The sequence below is a fragment of the Cetorhinus maximus genome, chromosome 23, assembly GCF_964194155.1.
Source record: "Cetorhinus maximus chromosome 23, sCetMax3.hap1.1, whole genome shotgun sequence".
Lineage (NCBI taxonomy): Eukaryota > Metazoa > Chordata > Chondrichthyes > Lamniformes > Cetorhinidae > Cetorhinus > Cetorhinus maximus.
This window is the reverse complement of record NC_135901.1, coordinates 2,556,215-2,577,842: the sequence shown is the minus strand read 5'-3', so window position 1 is coordinate 2,577,842 and position 21,628 is coordinate 2,556,215. Positions and strand designations below refer to the sequence as shown.

At 46.7% G+C, this 21,628-nt stretch overlaps 1 gene segment (V, D, J or C); it reads left to right on the top strand.

Moving 5' to 3' along the window:
- The window catches only part of LOC144698106 (Ig heavy chain C region-like), a 336,262-nt gene extending 324,525 nt beyond the window's left edge, over positions 1 to 11,737 (top strand). Inside the window, 3 exon segments of the C gene segment in view lie at positions 8,804 to 9,118; positions 9,738 to 10,049; positions 11,292 to 11,737. Coding sequence covers positions 8,804 to 9,118; positions 9,738 to 10,049; positions 11,292 to 11,680 — 1,016 coding nt within the window.
- The last annotated feature ends 9,891 nt before the right edge of the window (positions 11,738 to 21,628 follow it).

The window sequence follows — 21,628 nt, the reverse complement described above, 5'->3', positions numbered from 1 at the left end:
GTGAAAGTTTGACTTTTTGACCAGGCGCCTCAGAAATGAGATACCCAACCCATTGTGACAGTCAGAAAGGACAATTCAGAAACGACAGACAGACTGTCGAAGGAGATTTGGTCGATTTTAAACCAGTGATGTATGTGTCTTGGGAGTGTTCGGTTAGGCAATGCAGAGAGAGTTTTATCCTATTTTAATCCGTGCTGTAGTAGTCCTTGACCTCTTTGGTTGGACAGTGTGGAGTAGGAAATTAGCCTGTATCTTATTTTTAATCCTGTCATAGGATGTTGAGGTCGCTGGCAAGGCCAGCATTTGTTGTCCATCCCTAATTACCCCTTGAGGAAGTGTTGAAATGCCACCTCCTTGAATAGCTGCAGGTACACTCACAGTGCTGTTAGGAAAGGAGCTCCAGGATTTTGATGTATTCACAGTGAAGGCACGGCGATATCATTCCAAGTCAGGATGGTGGGTGCCTTGGAGGGGAGCGTATAGGTGGAGGTGTTCCCAAGCACCTGTTGCCCTTGTCCTTCTAGTTAGGAGAGGTTGCGGGTTTTGAAGGTGCTGCTGAAGGAGCCTTGGCGAGTTGCTGCAGTGCATCCTGTATATGGTACACATTGCAGTCACTGTGCGTCTGTGGGGGAGGGTGTGAATGTTTCAGGTAGTGGATGGGGTACCAATTCTGTGGGCTGCTTTGTCCCGGATAGTATCGAGTTTCTTGGGGTTTTTTGAAGTTTCACTCATTGAGGTAAGTGAAATCTATTCCATCCCAGTCCTGACTTGTGCCTTGTATATGGTGAGTTGTCTTTGGGCAATAGGAGTTGAATTACTCGCCAGAGAATTCCCAGCCTCTGACCGCCTCTTGCAGCCACAGCATTTATATCAAAACCGGATTGAACTCTCTCCTGGGCATATTTGATAGGACAATGTGGAGGGAGTTTTATTTTATATCAAACCAGTGCTGTACCTGACCCGGTGTGTTTGACAGTTGAGTGGAGAGTTGGCTTTCTGTTGAATCCCACCCTTGCAGCTGATGACAGGAGTGTACTGGGGGAGGAGTGGGGGCTTTAATCCATATCTTAACTTGTCCTGTTACTGACCTGAGAGTCTTCTCCCTGCAGAGGTCAAACAAACTGAATCAGCATCGAACTAACTGGCTGTGAGTTCTTGAGCCAGATCTGTGAAAATAAATTGTTCCATTGCTCGGTTGAAATGACGAACGTTAATTGTTTTTAACAATATTTCTGGAGAGAACATGTATAAATTTTAATCAATTAATTATGTTTCAGCATTTTGAGTATCAGAAAATCATTGAACGTGAGTGAGCTGAACTTGAGCACAAATTCAGAACAAACAGAATCAGGGAGTGACAGTGAGGCTCCAGAGAGCAGCGCCTGTTCTGATCTGATCAGAGGCTGCGAGTTATTTAAACGATTGAAATGGACAATGACCAGGCTCCCGCTCCCAACAACCAGCCGCGGGGGATTTGGGGAAAAGGAGCCGCCATCAAAAACTGAGTCATTCGATTGCCGTCTGCAGGGCATGAATGACAGAAATGAGAGAATGAGAGGATATCGGCCCTTCGATCCTGCCCTCCATTTAGTAAGATCATGGCTGATCTACCTCGACACTCAGTCTCTTAACCACACACCCTCACTCGCTCACTCTCTCTGTCATGCACACTCACTTTGTCACACTCACACACACTGTCACATTCTCCCTCTCACACTCAAATTCTCTTTAACATGCACACACTCTGTCTCTCACACATTTCCTCTCTCTTTCACACACACTCTCACACAGACACTCACATTCTCTCATACACATACTCTCTCAACTATACACACTCACACACGTGCACACTATCTCTCACACACACATGCACTCTTTCTTTCTCACACATGCACTCTCTCTCACACACACGCACACTCCTCTTTTACGCACAACCACTCTCTCACATACATGTACCCTCTCTCCCACACACATACACACTCACACACATGCACACACTCTCCATTCTCTCTGTCACGCACACAGAAACACAAACACATTCCCTCTCACACACACACTTGTTCACTCACACATGCACTCTCTCTTATTCTCTCTCTCTCTGACACAAACACTGGCTCTGTCTTTCACACACTCTTTCTCTCCCACACACACACACGTTCGCTCCCTCACGAACTTTCTCTCACACATTTATACTACCAATCACTCACACCCCTATACACTCTCTTTCTCTCTCTCTCTCTCTAACTCTTACACGCACACAGTCGCTCTCTCTCACACACACACACAGCAACTCTCTCTCACACACACATACTCTCTCTCTCACACACATTTCTCTATCTCAGACACTCTCACACTTATACTCCCTATGACACGCACAGAAAAACACACTCTCCCCCTCTCACACACTCTCTCTTTCTCTCTCTCTCTCTCTCCCACACTCACAAGCACACGCAGTCTTTCTCTCCCACACACAATTCTCCATTTCACACACTCTCACAATTAAACTCCCTATCTCACACACACACACACACACACACACTCCGTCTCTGTCTCTCTCTCTCTCAAAAACACACATACACTTGCATGCACTCTCTCTCTCTCTTTCTCTCACACACACACATTATCACACACAGAAGTGGGCTGAAAATACTAATTGCAGAATGAAAATCCGTGAAGCTGCATGCATGTTCATTGCTCCATTTCTGAGGACCTGTTGTGTAAAATGAAATTACACAGGTGACATCACTATATATGTGGAGAATTTCCAAGTGTTGAACCAAACATATAGAAACAAAAAAAAGGGAGGGATGTGGCGGATCCCCAATACTGGTGCACACTTGGTGCAAGAAGCCTGCATGGCCCATCCTGGTTTTGCTGTAACCGTCCCCTCCAGCCCCCTCAGTCTGCCTATTCGCACACTGACATGGGTTTCTCAAAGAAAGGCATCGGCATTAAAGCAGCTGGCCAGCGATCTACACTGCTGTCTGACTTTACACAGCCGGTGTTACTGAAAGCTGATCAATATGGAGAATCGGGACAGGATCGATGGAGAGGAAGAGGAGGAGGTGGAGGTGGTGGAGCCGAATGGAGGTGCCCCCAGCTCGGCTGTGGACGACAGGAAATGGAAAGCTGAGCCGGAGCAGAAAATCATCCGGAGAAACATCGCCTTGATGAGCCTCCTGCACCTGGGCCCCCTCACTACCCACAATCACTCACCCTCACTCACTCACTCACCCTCACTCCCTCACACTGACTCACTCACCCTCACTCACCATCGCTCACTCACTCACACTCGCTCACACTCACTCATTCAACCTCACTCACTCACTCACCCTCACTCACTCACCCTCACTCACACACCCTCGCTCCCTCACCATCATTTCTTCACCCTCACTCACTGGCCCTCACTCACTGACCCTCGCTCACCCACAGTCACTCACTCACCCTCACTCCCTCACCCTCACTCCCTCGCCCTTACTCACTCGCACTCCTCACTCACCCACCCTCACACACCCTCATTCATCCACCCTCACCCACCTTCACACACCCTCATTGACTCACCATCAATTACTCACTCACCCACCATCACTCACCCTCACTGACCCTTATCCACCCAGCTTCATTCACACTCATCCACCCGCCCTCACATACCCACTCACCGTCACTCACACACCCACCCTCACAGACCCACCAACCCTCACTCACCCGCTCATCTACCCTCATTCAAATACCCACCCTCATTCACTTATCCATCCTCACTCACCCACCTTCAGACACCCACCCTCGCTCACTCACCACCCACCCTCATTCACTCCTTCACTCACCCACGCACCCTCATGCAATCAGCCACCCACCCTCACTCTGTCACTCAGCCACCCTCACTGTCAATCATGCACATGCTCACTTACTAGATCACTTTTCCTAAATCGGTGTGTGGGAGGGCGGGACCTGCAGGGAAGAGAGACTTGGAAGCGAGGCCTGAATCCTCACAGTGTCAGAAAGTGGAGCATGGCCGAATGGAGTGATGAGCGTCGGTGGAAAGGTCAGAGAGCCTGGTGAAAGTGCAGGGACCCGTGGAGTAAGTGCAGAGAGCTGGGGGGAAAGGGCAGAGAGGCGGGAGGGGGAAAGGGCAGAGAGGCGGGAGGGGGAAAGGGCAGAGAGGCGGGAGGAGGAAAGGGCAGAGAGGCGGGAGGGGGAAAGGGCAGAGAGGCGGGAGGGGGAAAGGGCAGAGAGGCGGGAGGGGGAAAGGGCAGAGAGGCGGGAGGGGGAAAGGGCAGAGAGGCGGGAGGGGGAAAGGGCAGAGGGGCGGGAGGGGGAAAGGGCAGAGAGGCGGGAGGGGGAAAGGACAGAGGGGCGGGAGGGGGAAAGGGCAGAGAGGCGTGAGGGGGAAAGGGCAGAGAGGCGTGAGGGGGAAAGGGCAGAGAGGCGGGAGGGGGAAAGGGCAGAGAGGCGGGAGGGGGAAAGGGCAGAGAGGCGGGAGGGGGAAAGGGCAGAGAGGCGGGAGGGAGAAAGGGCAGAGAGGCGGGAGGGAGAAAGGGCAGAGAGGCGGGAGGGGGAAAGGGCAGAGAGGCGGGAGGGGGAAAGGGCAGAGAGGCGGGAGGGGGAAAGGGCAGAGAGGCGGGAGGGGGAAAGGGCAGAGAGGCGGGAGGGGGAAGGGAAGGGAGGTAGAAGGGAGAAGGGAAAGGAGGTAGAAGGGAGAAGGGCAGAGAGGCGGGAGGGAGGAGGGCAGAGAGGCGGGAGGGAGGAGGGCAGAGGGGGAAAGGTTAGAGAGGCGGGAGGGGGAAAGGGCAGAGAGGCGGGAGGGGGAAAGGGCAGAGAGGCGGGAGGGGGAAAGGGCAGAGAGGCGGGAGGGGGAAAGAGCAGAGAGGCGGGAGGGGGAAAGGGCAGAGAGGCGGGAGGGGGAAAGGGCAGAGAGGCGGGAGGGGGAAAGGGCAGAGAGGCGGGAGGGGGAAGGGAAGGGAGGTAGAAGGGAGAAGGGAAAGGAGGTAGAAGGGAGAAGGGCAGAGAGGCGGGAGGGAGGAGGGCAGAGAGGCGGGAGGGAGGAGGGCAGAGAGGCGGGAGGGAGGAGGGCAGAGGGGGAAAGGTTAGAGAGGCGGGAGGGGGAAAGGGCAGAGAGGCGGGAGGGGGAAAGGGCAGAGAGGCGGGAGGGGGAAAGGGCAGAGAGACGGGAGGGGGAAAGGGCAGAGATGCGGGAGGGGGAAAGGGCAGAGAGGCGGGAGGGGGAAAGGGCAGAGAGGGTGGAGGGGGAAAGGGCAGAGAGGCGTGAGGGGGAAAGGGCAGAGAGGCGGGAGGGGGAAAGGGCAGAGAGGCGGGAGGGGGAAAGGGCAGAGAGGCGTGAGGGGGAAAGGGCAGAGAGGCGGGAGGGGGAAAGGGCAGAGAGGCGGGAGGGGGAAAGGGCAGAGAGGCGGGAGGGGGAAAGGGCAGAGAGGCGGGAGGGGGAAAGGGCAGAGAGGCGGGAGGGGGAAGGGAAGGGAGGTAGAAGGGAGAAGGGCAGAGAGGCGGGAGGGAGAAGCGGAGAGGGGGAAAGGTTAGAGAGGCGGGAGGGGGAAAGAGCAGAGAGGCGGGTGGGGGAAAGAGCAGAGAGGCGGGAGGGGGAAAGGGCAGAGAGGCGGGAGGGGGGACAGCAGAAGGGGAAAGGGCGAGGGGCAGAAGGGGAAAGGGCTAGGGGCAGAGGGGGAAAGGGCGGGGGGGGAAGGACAGAGAGGCGGGAGGTGGAAAGGGAAGAGAGGCTGAGGGGGGAAAGGCAGAGAGCCGTGGAATAAGTGCGGAGAGCTGGGGGAGAAATGGCAGAGAGGCGAGGGGGAAAGGGCAAAGTTGCGGGGGGGGGAAAGTGCAGAGATGCCGGGGCGGAAAGGGCAGAGAGACCCGAGGGGAAAGGGCAGAGAGCCAGGTGTTTAAGGGTGCAGAGAGGCGGAGGGTGGGGGAAGGGCTGAGAGCCGGGCTATAGCGGGGAGATCCGGGCGATAGCAGTTGCGAGCCGAGGCCCCAGGCGCCCTGGGCCCCACTCTCTCTTTCTCTCCCTCTCTCTCTCTCTCTCATTGTCTCTCCTCCTCCTGAAATCCTTTCCATTCCCGGGGAAAGGCACTCAGTACCTGGCATAAAAGGGAGACAATGTCTCTGTGCGCTTGCCCCTGGCTCCCTGCGCCTTTCTCCAGAGGGTGGTCGCTGCCCCTCCAAACACAACCTGTTTGTCTCCCACTTTTACTGCTGATAGGCTGACTAGCGGGCCTATCAGCAGCTAACGGGATAGAAGGCTCGCCTGTGATTGGAGGAGCAGCTCCTTCCAGAAATCTTGAACTCCACTTACCCGCCTTACCAGCATTTTGAACAACGGCTCCAGGGTCCATATAGAGGGGCTTCGGGGGCCACAATCCAGCCGCGGGACACGGATTGGACAATAAAGTAAAATAAGGAAATGGGCAGAGAAGTTGGCCAAATATCTTGGCCTGAACGAGGTGGTTGCTTAAATAGCAGAGGCATTGGTTTTAATTTTCCAAACTCCCCTAGATTGTGGAAAGGTCTCATCAGATTGGAAAATAGTGAATGAGGCTTTTATATCAAATAAAGGAGGTAAAGGGAAAGCAAGAATCGACAGGCCAGTTAGTTTAACATCTGTCCGAGCGAAAATGCTGGAATTTATTATTAAGGATCCTATCACGGGTCACTAAGAAAATCCAAATGCAATTATGTAGATCCATCATGGTTTTGTGACAAGTGCAGTGCCACAGGGATCAATGCTGCGGCCTCAACTATTTACAATTTATATCAATGACTTGAATGAAAGGACTGAATGAATTTGCGAAATTTGCTGATGACACAAAGATAGAGAGGAAAGTAAGTGGTGAAGAGGGGATAAAGGTCAGCAAAGGGATATAAATAGATTATAGGAGTTGGCAAAAAATGACAGATGCCGTATAATGTGGGAAAATATAAACTTGTCCACTTTGGCAAGAAGAATACAAAAGCAGCATATTATTGAAAAGGAGAGATATTGCAGAACCCTGAGGTACAGAAAGATATGGATCCCTTGGTGCATGAATCACAAAATGTTACAATGCAGGAACAACAAGTGATGAGGAAGGCAAAGGGAGTGTTGTCATTTATTACAAGGGGAATAGAATATAAAAGTAAAGATGTTTTGCTATAGTTTAACAGGGCGTTGATGAGACCTCGTCTGAATTACTGTGTCCAGATTTAGTCTCCTTTAAGAAAGGATATAAAAGCATTAGAAGCTGTTCAGAGAATATTCATTCAAATGATACTGGGAGGTGTTGTCGGTTAACTTATGAGGAAAGTTTGGGTAGGCTGGGCCTGTATCTATTGGAGTTTAGAAGAATGAGAGCTGATTTTATTGAAACATATAAAATCCTGGGGAAAATTGACAGGGTGGATGCTGAAAGGATGTTTCCACTTGTGGGAGAGACTAACGATAGGGAACACAGTTGAAAAATAAGAGGTCTCCCATTCTGGCAGAAATGAGGAGATTTTATTTTTCTCTCAAAGGGTAGTGAAAGTTTGGAACTCTCTTCACCAGAGTGCGACGGAGGAGAAGTCATTAATATTTCAAGGCAGAGGTAGAGAGATTCTTCATTGACAAGGGAGTCAAAGGTTAGCGGAGAATAGGCGGGAATATGGAGTTAACGCCACAATCAATCAGCTATGATCGGAGTGAATGGTGGAGGAGGCTCGAGAGGCAGAATGGCCTACTCCTGCTACTGATCCGCATGTTCATATGTATATACGATTGGAAAATGTCGTACTTACTGTAACTGGTATTCAGTTTAGAGTTCTATGGTCATTATATAGGTACCATTACAAAGGTACTTTCGAAGGGTCTTTGCTATTCTTTGTTTTGGGGGGACGTGGAGAAGGGAGGGGGCATCAGCCAATTTGAGCAGAGCCAATTTCCAAACTGCAATGATATGAATGACAAGACAATTTCTCTATCACCAAGTGCTGTTGATTGAGAAATAAATGGTGGCGAAATAATGGGGGAAATCCTCTGCTCTTCCATCTTAATCCACTGAAGGGTACGTCATTCAGATGACATCAAAATGTTCTATTTTAGTCATGGGATAGGGGCGGAAAAAGAGGTGTGGGTTTCTAAAGAGGTTTCGACAGATGAGGATCACCAAATGATGGAAATAATAAATGATCAAATGTGGATGTGGGTTTTAGTTGGAATATATTAGGATATGTTTATAGTTATAGTCAAATTTTGAGTTGTTTGGTGACTTAATGATCACAAATCACAGAGTCTAACTTGCTCAATCGGCCATTCTTTCCCAGCGACACCGTCTTCGCCCACTCTCTACAGCCTGGTCTCCTCCTGTCAGCAACACAACACCGACGGCTCCGTCACCTACGGCTGTTTGGCGATGGACTACTCCCCAGAAATCACTAGCCTGACCTGGAAGAAAGATGGGCAGCCGATCACCACTGGATTTAAGACTTACCCGTCAGTGAGAAACCAGAAGGGAACCTTCACCCTGAGCAGCCAGTTAATCATCACCGAGTCAGAGGGGGAATGCAGCAAAATCAAGTGTGAGGTTCAATACAGCGGCTCAGCCAAGAGCATTGGAATGCAATGTAAGTGTTGGGGAACCTGTGAGAAACAGAAAGGCTGTAATTGACCTGTATAGGACCTTGGTTATAATACATTTATAGTACTCTGCACCGTTTTGATCCCTGGAAATTCCAGGTTAGTGTCCATTGACCGCAAAGAGCCTGTTAAAATATAAGAACTCATTGTATCTGTTATCAATTTCTTCTGCAAGAAATGGCTAACCTGTGTTTTTTGAAGGCCCTTCTTCTGGCTTACTTCCAACTGTTCTCCTCACCGTGAGTTCCCGGGAAGAAATCACAACCAACAAATTTGCCACCGCCGTCTGCTCAATCGTCGATTTCCGTCCAAAGTCAATGACCGTGAAGTGGCTGAAGAATGGACAACCCATGGATTCAGGAATTGTCACCTCTCCCGCCTTTGAAGTGAAGGGGACCTTCTCGGCGACCAGTCGGCTGAATGTCTCCGCTGGGGAATGGTTCACCGACGCGGTCTATACCTGTCAGGTCACTCATCAAGGGGTCACCCAAAGTCGAAACGCCACCAAGTGTGAGGGTAAGAAATACAAACCGAGGAAGCAATAGATCATTCTGCTCTCCGATGTTAATCAAATCAGGAATTTATTGGAGTTAGTAGACGGAACAACTTCTAATTTACTATCATGTAGTTATTGTTTAATTCCGATGTAAGGGCTGCATTCGGATTGTTCACCATTCAGGATTTTATCACGTCACGTCTCTACATTGACGTCACAGAGTGAGTGAGGTGGACTTGACATTAGCTTTACCCTGAGTCAGCTGATCACATTTGGAGAGGCAGAAGGTGTCTGGAACCCTTCACTGGTAACAGCTTCGGGATAGAGTGTTTGAAAGTGCATCCACCCTATTTATAAAACGGCTTTCAGTACTGCATTCCAGGGCCCAGGAATGGTACATTTGTAATGGGACTGGGGCAACATAGATTCATGAGAATGTTACCGGGGCTGAAGGACTTAAATTATGAGAACGATTTACACAGACCAAGCTGGTTTTCCATTGTGTAAAGAAGATTAAAGACGATAGTTAGAGGTTGATATGTCCAAGGTGATTTATTCTCCTTCAGGGAGTGAAGGCTGAATACTGCTGTCCTGCTTCTGAAGGTGAAACTTTGGTTGATTTTCATTTCTGTCTCACAGGTGATCACGACTGCCGCAATGATCCCACAATTACTCTACTGCCACCGCCAATAGAACAGGTCTTACTGGAGGCGACCGTGACATTAACCTGCATCGTTGCTAATGCTCCTTATGGAGTCCTCGTGTCCTGGACACAAGAGAAGAAGCCTTTGAAATCAGAGATCGCCGTCCAACCGGGAGAGGATCCTGACAGCGTGGTCAGCAACGTAAACATCTCGACACAAGCCTGGCTGAGTGGGGCTGAGTTCTACTGCGTGGTGAGCCATCAGGATCTGCCGACTCCTTTAAGAAGTTCCATCCACAAGGAACAAGGTGAGCGGTGAGATTGAAGCAATAAGTGAGCCATTGTGTCTATTTCCAGGCTAAGTGCTAGGGTCAACATTTAGAATCCAGTGTATTAATGGTCTCATATGATTGGCAATTTCACTAATTAAACGTTCTGGGCCTGTAGACTTTAAGGGGAAAATTGATAAGTAAATGTAGGAACAATGAATTGAAGGCTGTGCTATTGGATTTAGATGAAGAAAGGTGGAAGGAGCTTGGTGTGGAGCTTAAACACCAGCACAGACCAGGTGGACCGAATGACCTGTTTCTGTGCTGTAAACTTTAAGCAGCTTTCCAATCCAACTCCTTAAGTTCTCAGATAAAAGGATTGTATCTGTAAGATGTTGGATTCGGGGGCCAAAATCCCGAAAAGGACAGTCAGCTGGTCATCGGGAAATTTAAGATTTTTTAAAAGTTTATTAGGAAACAACAGTTTAGGCTGATGCAGGAATTCATTGGACCGGAAAAGTATACGACGGGTGACAGCTGACAGCAGTTTACTGGTCCCAGGCGGCGGACAAATGGTTGGCACAAAGTGAATTGATCTCACCTTCCTCCTCCTCCTTGGCCGTTTTAAGGAAGGCAGCTGCCACCGGGCACTGCAGCCTCACCACGGCACCTCACCAGCATATGACCCCACCAGGACCTAGGCCCTTTGCCTGAGCACTTGTTAATATAACCTTTCTCTGGGGGCTATTAACTTATCCAGTGTCAATTACCAATGCAAACTCTTCTCACCAAAGGTTACAGGACATATACCCAAACTGCCAGGGTGGCTACCACATCCCCAACTTCCTGTTCGCCCCCCTGCTCGAGGTCAGATTTTAAGTTTACATCATGCTGATGCTCACATCCTGGTCCTTTCTAAACGTTTGCATAGATGAGGGGGTGCACAAGACTACAGCCTCCCAACTCAGGAGTGTCAACATGGCAGCCTGAACTGAGACTGTTTAGAGGTCAAAGTGTTTAGAAATCCTGTTTCCAGAGAGAATCCATACTATTTAGCAACCCTTTAAAGGTTCATTATTATCCAGAAAATAGCAGCTTTTGAAGACCCCAATTTCTTCGACATCCAACCCTGCTCCGAGCTGGAAAGCCAGATAGATCCCAAAATGGAAAATGGAAACTTTTAAGATTCAATACAAATCGCATTTCTCTCACATCTAAGCAGCGTTTTTTTTGGCTCTGAAATTGTCCAGTTTATTAACAGTTATTGTAATTTTTATGCAGGTTTTCTGCGAGAACCGTCCGTGTCTGTCCTGCTGCCCTCGGCAGAAGATGTCTCCGCTCAGAGATTCGTCTCCCTCAGCTGCTTAGTGAGAGGTTTCTCCCCACGAGAGATTTTCGTCAAGTGGACCGTCAATGACAAGCCGGTGAATCCCGGGAACTACAAGAACACCGGGGTGGTGGCGGAGAACGGCAATAGCTCCTTCTTCATGTACAGCCTGTTATCCATTGCAGCGGAGGAGTGGGCCAGCGGCGCTTCTTACTCCTGTGTGGTGGGACATGAAGCGATCCCCTTGAAGATCATCAACAGAACGGTTGATAAATCCAGCGGTAAACCGAGTTTTGTGAATATTTCCCTTGCACTGATGGACACCGTTAATTCATGTCAATGAGAATCTCTCGGTTACATTTCACACTTCAATAAAAAAAATAATAAAGTCCTTTTCTCCAATCGTGATTTAAATGCACAGTCGCTTAATTAATTTTGTTTTCCACTTTTGCTAATGTTAGAGCTGTTTAGTTCAAATCGGATATTTCCAGGGCTCAGAAATAAGTCTTGTACACCCAGTGCTCCCAGCTCAGATGCATCCTGGGTTAGAGACAGAGTAAAGCTCATTCATAACGGGATTCTGCAAAATAACATCACCAGCTCTCCTCCCACTGAGGAGAAATCTGACAATTTCCCATTTCCGGCAAACAAACTCAGCACATTTAGATCTCGGTGTTGCTGCTTCTCTTATTGTCCAATCCTTTAAAATGGATATCAGCTTTAAGTTGCTGCATCGCACCCACTGGGAATTGAAGTGAGGGTCACACAGAAACATGTCCCAACAATGCCCCATCAGAGAGAGGGGGAAGAAAAATTGTTAACCCACTGTACCCCCCACTTCCCCAACAGAGAGAGGGGGAGGGGAAATTGTTAACCCACTGTACCCCCACTTCCCCAACAGAGAGCGGGGGAAGGGAAATTGTTAACCCACTGTACCCCCATTTCCCCGACAGAGAGAGGGGGAATGGAAATTGTTAACCCACTATACCCCCACTTCACTAACAGAAAGAGGGGGAAGGGAAATTGTTAACCCACTGTACCCCCACTTCACTAACAGAGAGAGGGGGAAGGGAAATTGTTAACCCGCTATACCTCTACTTCCCCAACAGAGAGAGGGGGAAGGGAAATTATTAACCCCCTGTACCTCCGCTTCCCCAACAGAGAAAACTGAAAGGAAAATTTTTAGCCAATTTTACCTCCACTTGCTAAACAGAAAGACGAGGAAGGCCATTAGTTAACCCGGTGTGTCTCCACCTTCTCAGCAGAGAGAACCGAAAGGGAAATAGCTTAGCCAAGCAGACGGAGCAAAACTATTAACTCACTGGACTCTCAGTCCCCGAGCAGAGAATCTGGAAGGGAACGGGCCTCTACTGTCAGGACCCAGTTACCAACAGCAGAAGTCGGCTTCTAGCTTACTGGCCACAGGTTTTAAAGTCCCATCATGCTTAAAATGTTGTAAAATATATATTTATGCAACATAATTTTAAGAAGTTTTCACACTCTTGTTCCTGTTAATCTTATGCTAAGATTGATTTCCCATCATCCGAATCTAAACTGATTATTAAATCCTCCCTGGGTTGTTCACGGTTCTGCCCCTGAATTTTATGAGGTAGATGGTTGATTGTTTGCATTCGTTCACCTGATATCACCTTGCATCTCACAGAAAACACGTTTATACAGAATATTAAAAATATTCACCAAAATTTTCACTATCAGGGTCAGACTCGATCGTTGGGACCTGGTGAAACTCTGAAAAATAGTAAAAATGCACACAAGGGACACAAGTGGACGCACACAAACATACATACATACACACATAGGCACAGACACGCAGACACAAACACACACAGTACAGGCAGACACACACATACATACATAGGCACACACACACACAGGCACAGACACACACACAAACACACACACATAGACAAATACACATATGCGCACACACAAACACAGGCACAGACGCACAGACAGACACACACACACGCACACACAATCACACATAAACACAAATACACACACAAATGCAGGCACAGGAACACATATATACACAATCACACACACACACAAATACACACGTGCACACACACATACACACACTAACACACATATACACAATCTCACACACACAAACAAATAAAACCAGACAAGCAGACTCATACATGGACACAAATATGCATCATCACACATTCACAATAACAGAAATACAGACAAAAAGGCACACACTATCATATACATTAAAACAAGTACATGGATACACATGAACACATGCACACACATGAGTAGACGACACCCAGACAGTCAAACACATAGAGGAACAGACTAACACATTCACAGGCACACATGTAGACACAAACATGAAACACGCATATACACACGAGAACACAAAAAACACACGTTAGTACGTATGAAAACATAAACACACATTGATACATAGTTTTAAATATCCATCAAGACACAAATGCACACATTAAAAACTCTCTCTCTCTCACACACACACACACACACGCTGTGACACAGACATTAATATGCTGACACATACGTGGAACACAAAAAGAAACATTAACACATATTAGCAGACAAGAACGCAAAAACACACATTAACACAGATAGTGATAAATAAACATAGATATCAATACATAAACACACACAATAACACACTCATACATACACATTGGCAAAAAAACAAAATATACATGCAGACGCAGACACGGAAATGCACAAGACAGCACTCATTGGCAAATGAACACACCTCAATACTCATACACACATATGGACACAGAAACAAAGGGTGATTCAAGGCACGACATACTCATGCACACATATATAAAAGCTAAAGCATGACACAAACGCCAGGCTATTGTAGAAGGTAGAATTCAAATGCACTTTTTTAACCGATGTATTCTCCGGCAATTGTCCCTATTACATAATGATCCGAAAAGCACACTGAAACAATGTTCTTACTGAGAATCTGATTTAAGTTAATGACGCACCAAACATTCCCATCACAAATAGACAACCAAGATGGGAACTCACATCCGAGATTTTAAAAAGCAACGTTCATAGTTTCCAAATAAGTTGCTCAGTGAATCTCTCTCGATATCCATCATAATATTCTCCAATAATAGATCGTACGAAATTGTTCGAAAATAAACTGATATTGGAGATAATTTTCTATATTTTCCGACTCGGACTATACGAGGATTGTAAAGGAAGAACAGCTGTGGAGATAGTTACAGAGATAGGTTGCTGAAATTCACGAGCTTAACAGTAGATATATATTGAACATTCAATTAGAGAATACATTAATAACTTAGGAAAGAGTAAAGAGTATATTTTTTTAAAAGATATCCAAGATTAATAAACAACCTAATTATATTTCCTCGGTTACATCCTCGCAGATTCCACAGATAGCACCTGGATTGAAGACTCTGAGGATGATAACGGCAACATCTGGACAACCGCTTCCACATTCATCATCCTGTTCTTCCTGAGCATTTTCTACAGCACTGCCGTCACTCTGGTGAAGGTCAGAAGATTCAATCCACTCACACTTCAAACTGACAGAAGCGGTTTGAAAAATCTCTCAATGTTTCATTGATTAAAACACTAACATAAATGTCCCACATTCTAAACATCTGCTTCATTATTTTATCCTCTTTTGCAGATCAAGTGACCAGTTGAATTTTGGACACCGTAGATTTTCCTCAGCCGTTTATTGAGATCTCTGTATTACGAATTTAAAATATGTCCTCTCGGTGAATCTAAAAATGAAATACCTTCAGTTCATGTTTCCGAATTTGTAACTAAGACAGTCATGGACGGTATTTCCGCTTCTCTGTTTGAAATGTGCGAGATAATTATGGCTGTGTTGTAATTGTAGCTTATAATTCCCCAGTAGTTTGAATTCCATGTGTAAATAAGTAGCTTTTCTCATTACTCATTCACAATTATTCCCTTCCCTTTATGTTGAGCACCGGTTTACTCTTTCTGGTCTCTGTCACAGCTGTACATACAGTTGGCAGCTCAGAGCGAATGTGTTCTGTTCTCAGTGTGACTCAGTCATCATATTCAGTCCAGTTGACTTTAAAATAAACTTTTCTGTAAAATGTTCTCCGAAATTGTTAATAAATCATGAATGTGAAACGAACTGACTTTGCTGAACTCCTTTCCCCCAGGCCCATCGACACCGCTCCATTTCCCCTATTACACTGTTTCCTCCCCTTTCCCAGATTTTTTTTAACCATTCCTGTTTGGGATGTGAATCAAAAACAGAAAATGCTGGAAAAACTCAGCAGGCCCAACAGCATCTGTGGAGAATAAAAAGAGTTAACGTTTCGAGTCCTCATGATTCTTCTTCAGAGTCCAAGGTCCTTCAGTAAAAGAGTCACTGCGCCATCCAGCGACCATTCGGTGTTAATACACCTTTACCGCTACCTTTTTATGGCAAACTTCAGAGCCAGGATGATTGCACAGCGAGGGGAACCTCGGTGATTTCACTCATACTCAGGCCTGTCACAGTCACATGTCAGGTAATTGTAAACAGCAGGTATCTGCTTCATCAGAGGCCCATACAGGACAGTATATGGAGGACGAAAGTTTCCTTTACACTGACCCATCAAACACTCCCAGGGTCGGTGCAGCAGGGGTTAGATAGGGAGTAAACGTTTTTTTATCTCTTTACCCTTTCATGAGGTGTGGGTGTCGCTGGCAAGGCCGCCCAGAACAGCCCGGCTTCCGAGGCCATTTCAGAGGGCAGTTAAGTGTCAGTCAGGTTGCTGTCGACCTGGAATCACATGTCGACCAGGCTGGGTAAGGATGGCAGATTTCCTTCACTAAAGGACATTAGTGCAGCAGATGGATTTTTACGACAATCGGTGATAGTTGTCATGGTCACCATTACTGAGGCTAGTTTTCAATCCCAGGTTTTAATAATTGAATTCACATTCCAGCAGCTGCCATGTTGGGATTTGAACCCATGCGCCCAGAGCATTCGCCTGGACTCTCTCCACCTTGTCCAATTAAACACTCACAAGGCAGAGACGTCACAATCCACCTTCTCAATGCAATTAGGGATGGGCAATAAATGCTGGCCCAGAGAGCCACGCCCACATCGCATAACAAAAAATACACAAATACCGCAGACTGAACCGTTGACACAAACCATGGGAGATTCCTAGAGACTAGGGCCGATCTGACACAAACACATTATCGAGCAGTAATCCTGCAAATTATTACCACAGTTTGGGGCTTATTAGGAACACCAGGGAGCACAAATCGTGGAAATGCCCAGACCCTGCGGCCTGCCAGGCACAACAGCAAATGAATTCACGGAATATCACCCCAGGGATCCTCTCTCCCTGCTCCATTTCCTCTCATACCTTTCTTCTGAACTCACTGAACATCACCCTAGGGATACTCTCTCCCTTCTCCATTCACTCTGAAACCATCCTGCTGAACTCACTGAAGATCACCCCAGGGATCCTGTCTCCCTACTCCATTCCCTCTGATACCATCCTCCTGAACTGACTGAACATCACTCCAGGGATCTTCTTTCTCTGCTCCATTTCCAGGCCTGCTTTTATCCAGTAACCTCCCACACAAATAGTTTTCCAATATTTATTCTTGTAAATGGGATAAATTATATCAAACATGTGCATAACATCCAGCCCATTAGAAATATTGGGTTCAAAACAACAAATAGAAATTGATTCTATGATTGCACATATAGAACTGGAACACACCATCGCACCAAGTGAATCCACTGTCAGTTCACATGTTGCTCAGTGAAAATTTCAATCCTCCTTGACTTTTTGGCATTTGAGCACTGAGCCGGGAAGCAGTCTGGACTCAAAGTACATGTGAACATATGAACTCGGAGCAGGAGTAGGCCACTCGGCCCTTCAAGCCTTCTCCGCCATTCAATAAGATCACGGCTGATCTGATTGAAACCTGCTGCTTACCCCGATCACCTTTCACCCCCTTGTTGATCAAGAATCAATCTAGCTGTGCCTTAAAAATATTCAAAGACTCTGCTTCCACTGCCTTTTGAAGGAGAGAGTTACAAGTACTCACGACCCTCTGAGAAAAAAACTTCTCTCATCTCTGTCTTAAATGAGCGATCCCTTATTTTTAAACAGTGACCCCTAGTTCTAAATTCTCCCACAAGACGAAAGATCCTCCCCACATCCACCCTGTCAAGACCCCTCAGGATCTGAAAGATTTCAATCAAGTCGCCTCTTAGCCTTCTAAACTCCAGCGGATGCAGGCCTAGCCTGCCACCTTTCCTCATAAGACAAGCCGCCCATTCTTGGTATTAGTTCAATAAGCCTTCTCTGAACTGCTTCTAACGCATTTACATTTTCCTTAAATAAGGAGGCCAATACTCTACACTGTACTCCTGATATCACTGTCCTGTACAACTGAAGTATAACCTTCTTACTTCAATTCCCCCTCACAGCAAATGATAACGTTCTATTAGCTTTCCTAATTACTTGTTGTACCTAAATGGTTCAGAATTTTTTCAATTTCTGTCAGACCTTCTTAATAGCTTTGCACATCTGGAAAGTATTCTTCCATGTTCTATCCTTGTTACCCTGACGTGTCTAAATCTCTTCACAGCCGAGATACTCCTCCCCACAGTTTACATTTCCACCGCTTCCATCAGCTAAACTTTATCCATAGGCACCAGCAGGGATCGAACTCACAGCATCTGGTTTGATAAGTCCACTATTTTAACCACGAGTTACGCCAACAGCGCCAGAAAGGTTAAGGCCCTCTTCCAACTTTTAAACCTACTGTTATTCTCTGTGCCATTTACTATGAAGATGCACAACGAAAGTGAGTAAAGTTTATGATGGTAAAAATGCATTCATCCCCCTCGGGGAACTGAATCACATTGACACACGCAGAGGAACACACACAGACATAGACACCGATAGAGACAGCGGCCTAAGGAGAGACAAACATCCAGAAAGCAAGGATGTCACCAAATTGGCTCCGTTTTTGTTCCATTTCCAACTGCAAATTTGGTGTATGCCAACAGATGAACGTAAATGAAAAATACCGGGAAGCGTTTGAAAGGTATTTTAGTCCATTTAATAGATAATCAGTTCTGTAACTCATTCTTAATACAGGAACAGTGAGAAATGTAAACTACTAAATGTAGATTGCAGGTTCAAAATGTCGGATTTTCACCTGTATCAGGAAACTCTAAAGCGTTTCAAACCCATTACATAAGCAAGTCAGTTCCGTACATCGTCGCCATGTACCTTTTAATGTTTTGTACATAAAACGACAGAGGGTTTACAGAAGGGAATGAAGAAATGCAGCCCCATCTATTCCTGGCTGTCCTGCAATTTCTGCTGCCTCTCCTCGATCTTTCCGCCAGAATGGAGCACTGCACACCGAACACACACAGGGGGGACATGATTGAGGTGCATAAAATTATGAGGGGCATAATAGGGCACACAGGAATGAACTTTTCCCCTTGGTGGACGGATTTTAAGGTAAAGGGTAGGAAGTTTAGAGGGGATGCGAGGATGAATTTTCTCACCCAGAGGGTGGTGGGAATCTGGAACTCACTGCCTGAAAGGGTGGTAGAGGCAGAAACCCTCATAACATTTAAGAAGTATTTGGATGTGCACTTGCGATGCCATGGTATACAAGGCTATGGGCCTAGTGCTGGAAAATGGGATTAGAATAGTTAGGTATTTGTTTGACCGGCGCAGACTCGATGGGCAGAAGGGCCTTTCTCTGTGCTGCAGCCCTTTCCAACTCAATGACTGAAGGGTATGGCAAAATTGATTGAAAATACGGACAGTCTGAAACTCTGGCAGCGATGGGATTTCAAGCCACGCCTCCATAGAGTCTGAAACTTAAATCCAGCGCCTTAGACCGCTCGGCCACGTGACCACTGCGACGTCTAAAATTGTCATTGCCTTGACTGGAAATTTCAATCGCCGTCCACTTTGTAACGCTCAGTAACTGAACGGCCTCCAATGTAAAAACATCTCGAAAGAAACAACCTCCTCTTGCATCTTCCCAACCTGCTTTTTCTCCCTGAACCTTTTTAATGTGAAGCTACACAACTAATGTGAATGAAGTTTGCGATGGTAAAAATGCGTCCACCCCCTCGTGGAACTGAACCGAATTGATATATTCCACATCCGAACCACTCACTGTGCAACACAGAAGCCCCTTTAAAATTGTAACCTGAATTTTCTGTTTCCTCTCCTCTCCGACCAAAATGAATCACTTCACACTTCCAGACATTAAATTTCAGCCACTTGTCCGTCCAAATGGATTTGTTGAAGAGCCCGAAAGGAGAACCGACTCAAACTGGGAATGAAAGAGTGAGAATGAAGGAAGAGAAGTGACGGGTTTTGTAGATCCCGGGGGAAAGAGACTCCGGGATCAGTTCATTGTGACAGTTCACACAGCAACAAGAAAACAACATTCCCTGATGAGGGCCAAACCCGGGCGGCAGGAGTGGGAGCGCCGAATAGCAGCGTTTAGTTAAAACACAGAAGACTTGTTCAGCCAATAACAGCATCGAGTGTGTTCGACATGAACATGACGTGAACAGTGAGGGGAAATTGTGCCACAAGCTGCGGATGGACAACTTTCAATTTCCAAACCCACCAACAGAATCAATGCGGCTCCTCTGAAACTTTCAAGGCAAATATTGATCCTTTATAAGGTGCCGTTCCCAGAATTATCCACAGTCCTCCAGGTGTGATCTAACCAGGGCTTTGTGTAGCTGCAGCAAACCTTTCCATCTTTTCTATAACAGTCTCTGTAACAGTTTGTACAGCAAGAGGAATTAGATTGCATAGGGCGACTGAGAAAAACGAGGACATGCTTGATCTGAATCAATCTCTTTGGAAAGTTCGGTATGAAATCAGCTGCATAAAAACATTCATGGTTCAAAAACTATATCGGAATCTAAAGTCCAACTCTTGATGTCATTGGGTCAGGGAAATTTTGTTAATGATCACACTGTGTGCTGGGCACTGTAGAAACTCCTGCATCTCTTCCAATATTGTTCCATATCTTTCAAAAGCTCCATGAAATCTCTGTTTAACCTCCTTTGCTCGAAAGGGAACAATCGCGGTCTCTATAATCTCTCCACAAAACTGAATTTCCTCATCTATGGACTTGATGTAAGGTGGAAAATTGCAATGAGATTTTAGAAAATATTGCCAGCTGGCATTTGGGAAGATGGAAAAGGAACCAAAGCAGAAAACCCAGTCTCCGGCTTTGCGAATCTTTCGAAACTCTTTGGGAACCGGGATCAGAGGAGAATGAAGTGTGAACTGTCCGACTGACCGTTCAAGGTACCGTTCCCTGCTTTAAGACACTGGAACATTGACTCTGATGTTATCATTGAAATTAACTGATCTGAGACATTGAAAGGATTCTCCTCACTACACATCAGCAATTTAAACCGAATATTGGTTTCGGGACAATCAGAACACTTGCTGACAGACAAGGCACCAAAAGGCTCGAAGGGAGACTGTAGGAGAGCTGGTTCCGGGTGACATGTATGTGCCTGCAGTGGGTGGGATCAGGCTGTTTCCCTGTATCCAAATCAATGTCTCACCCTTTATTTTGGAAAAGTAAAACTCGTAGAGAACAATGATCATTCTGATAGCGGCAATCTGAAGCTTTAAGTACATATCTTGCGACTTTTTCTGTGGCGCAATTGGTCAGTGTGTCCGGCTGTTAACCGGAAGGTTGGTGATTCGAGACCACCCGGGGACGAAGCTTTCACTGTTTGTCAGCAAATCACATTCATCTCCCCACAGCTCTGGGCTGTCAAGGTGCATATTGGCTTCAAGCAAATAATCCACAATCGAGGCTCGTGCTTCTGTTATTCAGTGATACCACACAAACAGTTGCTTTCTTATGAATATTTCAAATGTAAAGAGAAAATGATCTGACCTGCTATGTACCAATATCTAACCCATTGGAAAGATATGAAGTTATGAGATTCAAACAAACCCATCAGTGATTCTCTCTTCCTCGGCTCCACAGTGAGTGGGACAGGGAAGAGTGGAGAAACAGCAATATTCCGGCCCCACACTCTCCAATCACCCGCTGCCAGCAGAAAGCAGCGACAGCAGCTTCAATCAGCGGGTTACTGTCCATCCCTGGGATGCAAGATACGCCTACACGGGCTAAACCTCCCTTTGCACCGAGCACAGGCTCAGGAAAACACAGGTAGATTATATCCCGGTCACTAAACCTCCGAGCAGCATTCACAGAATACCCGAGTGAGGGAGTC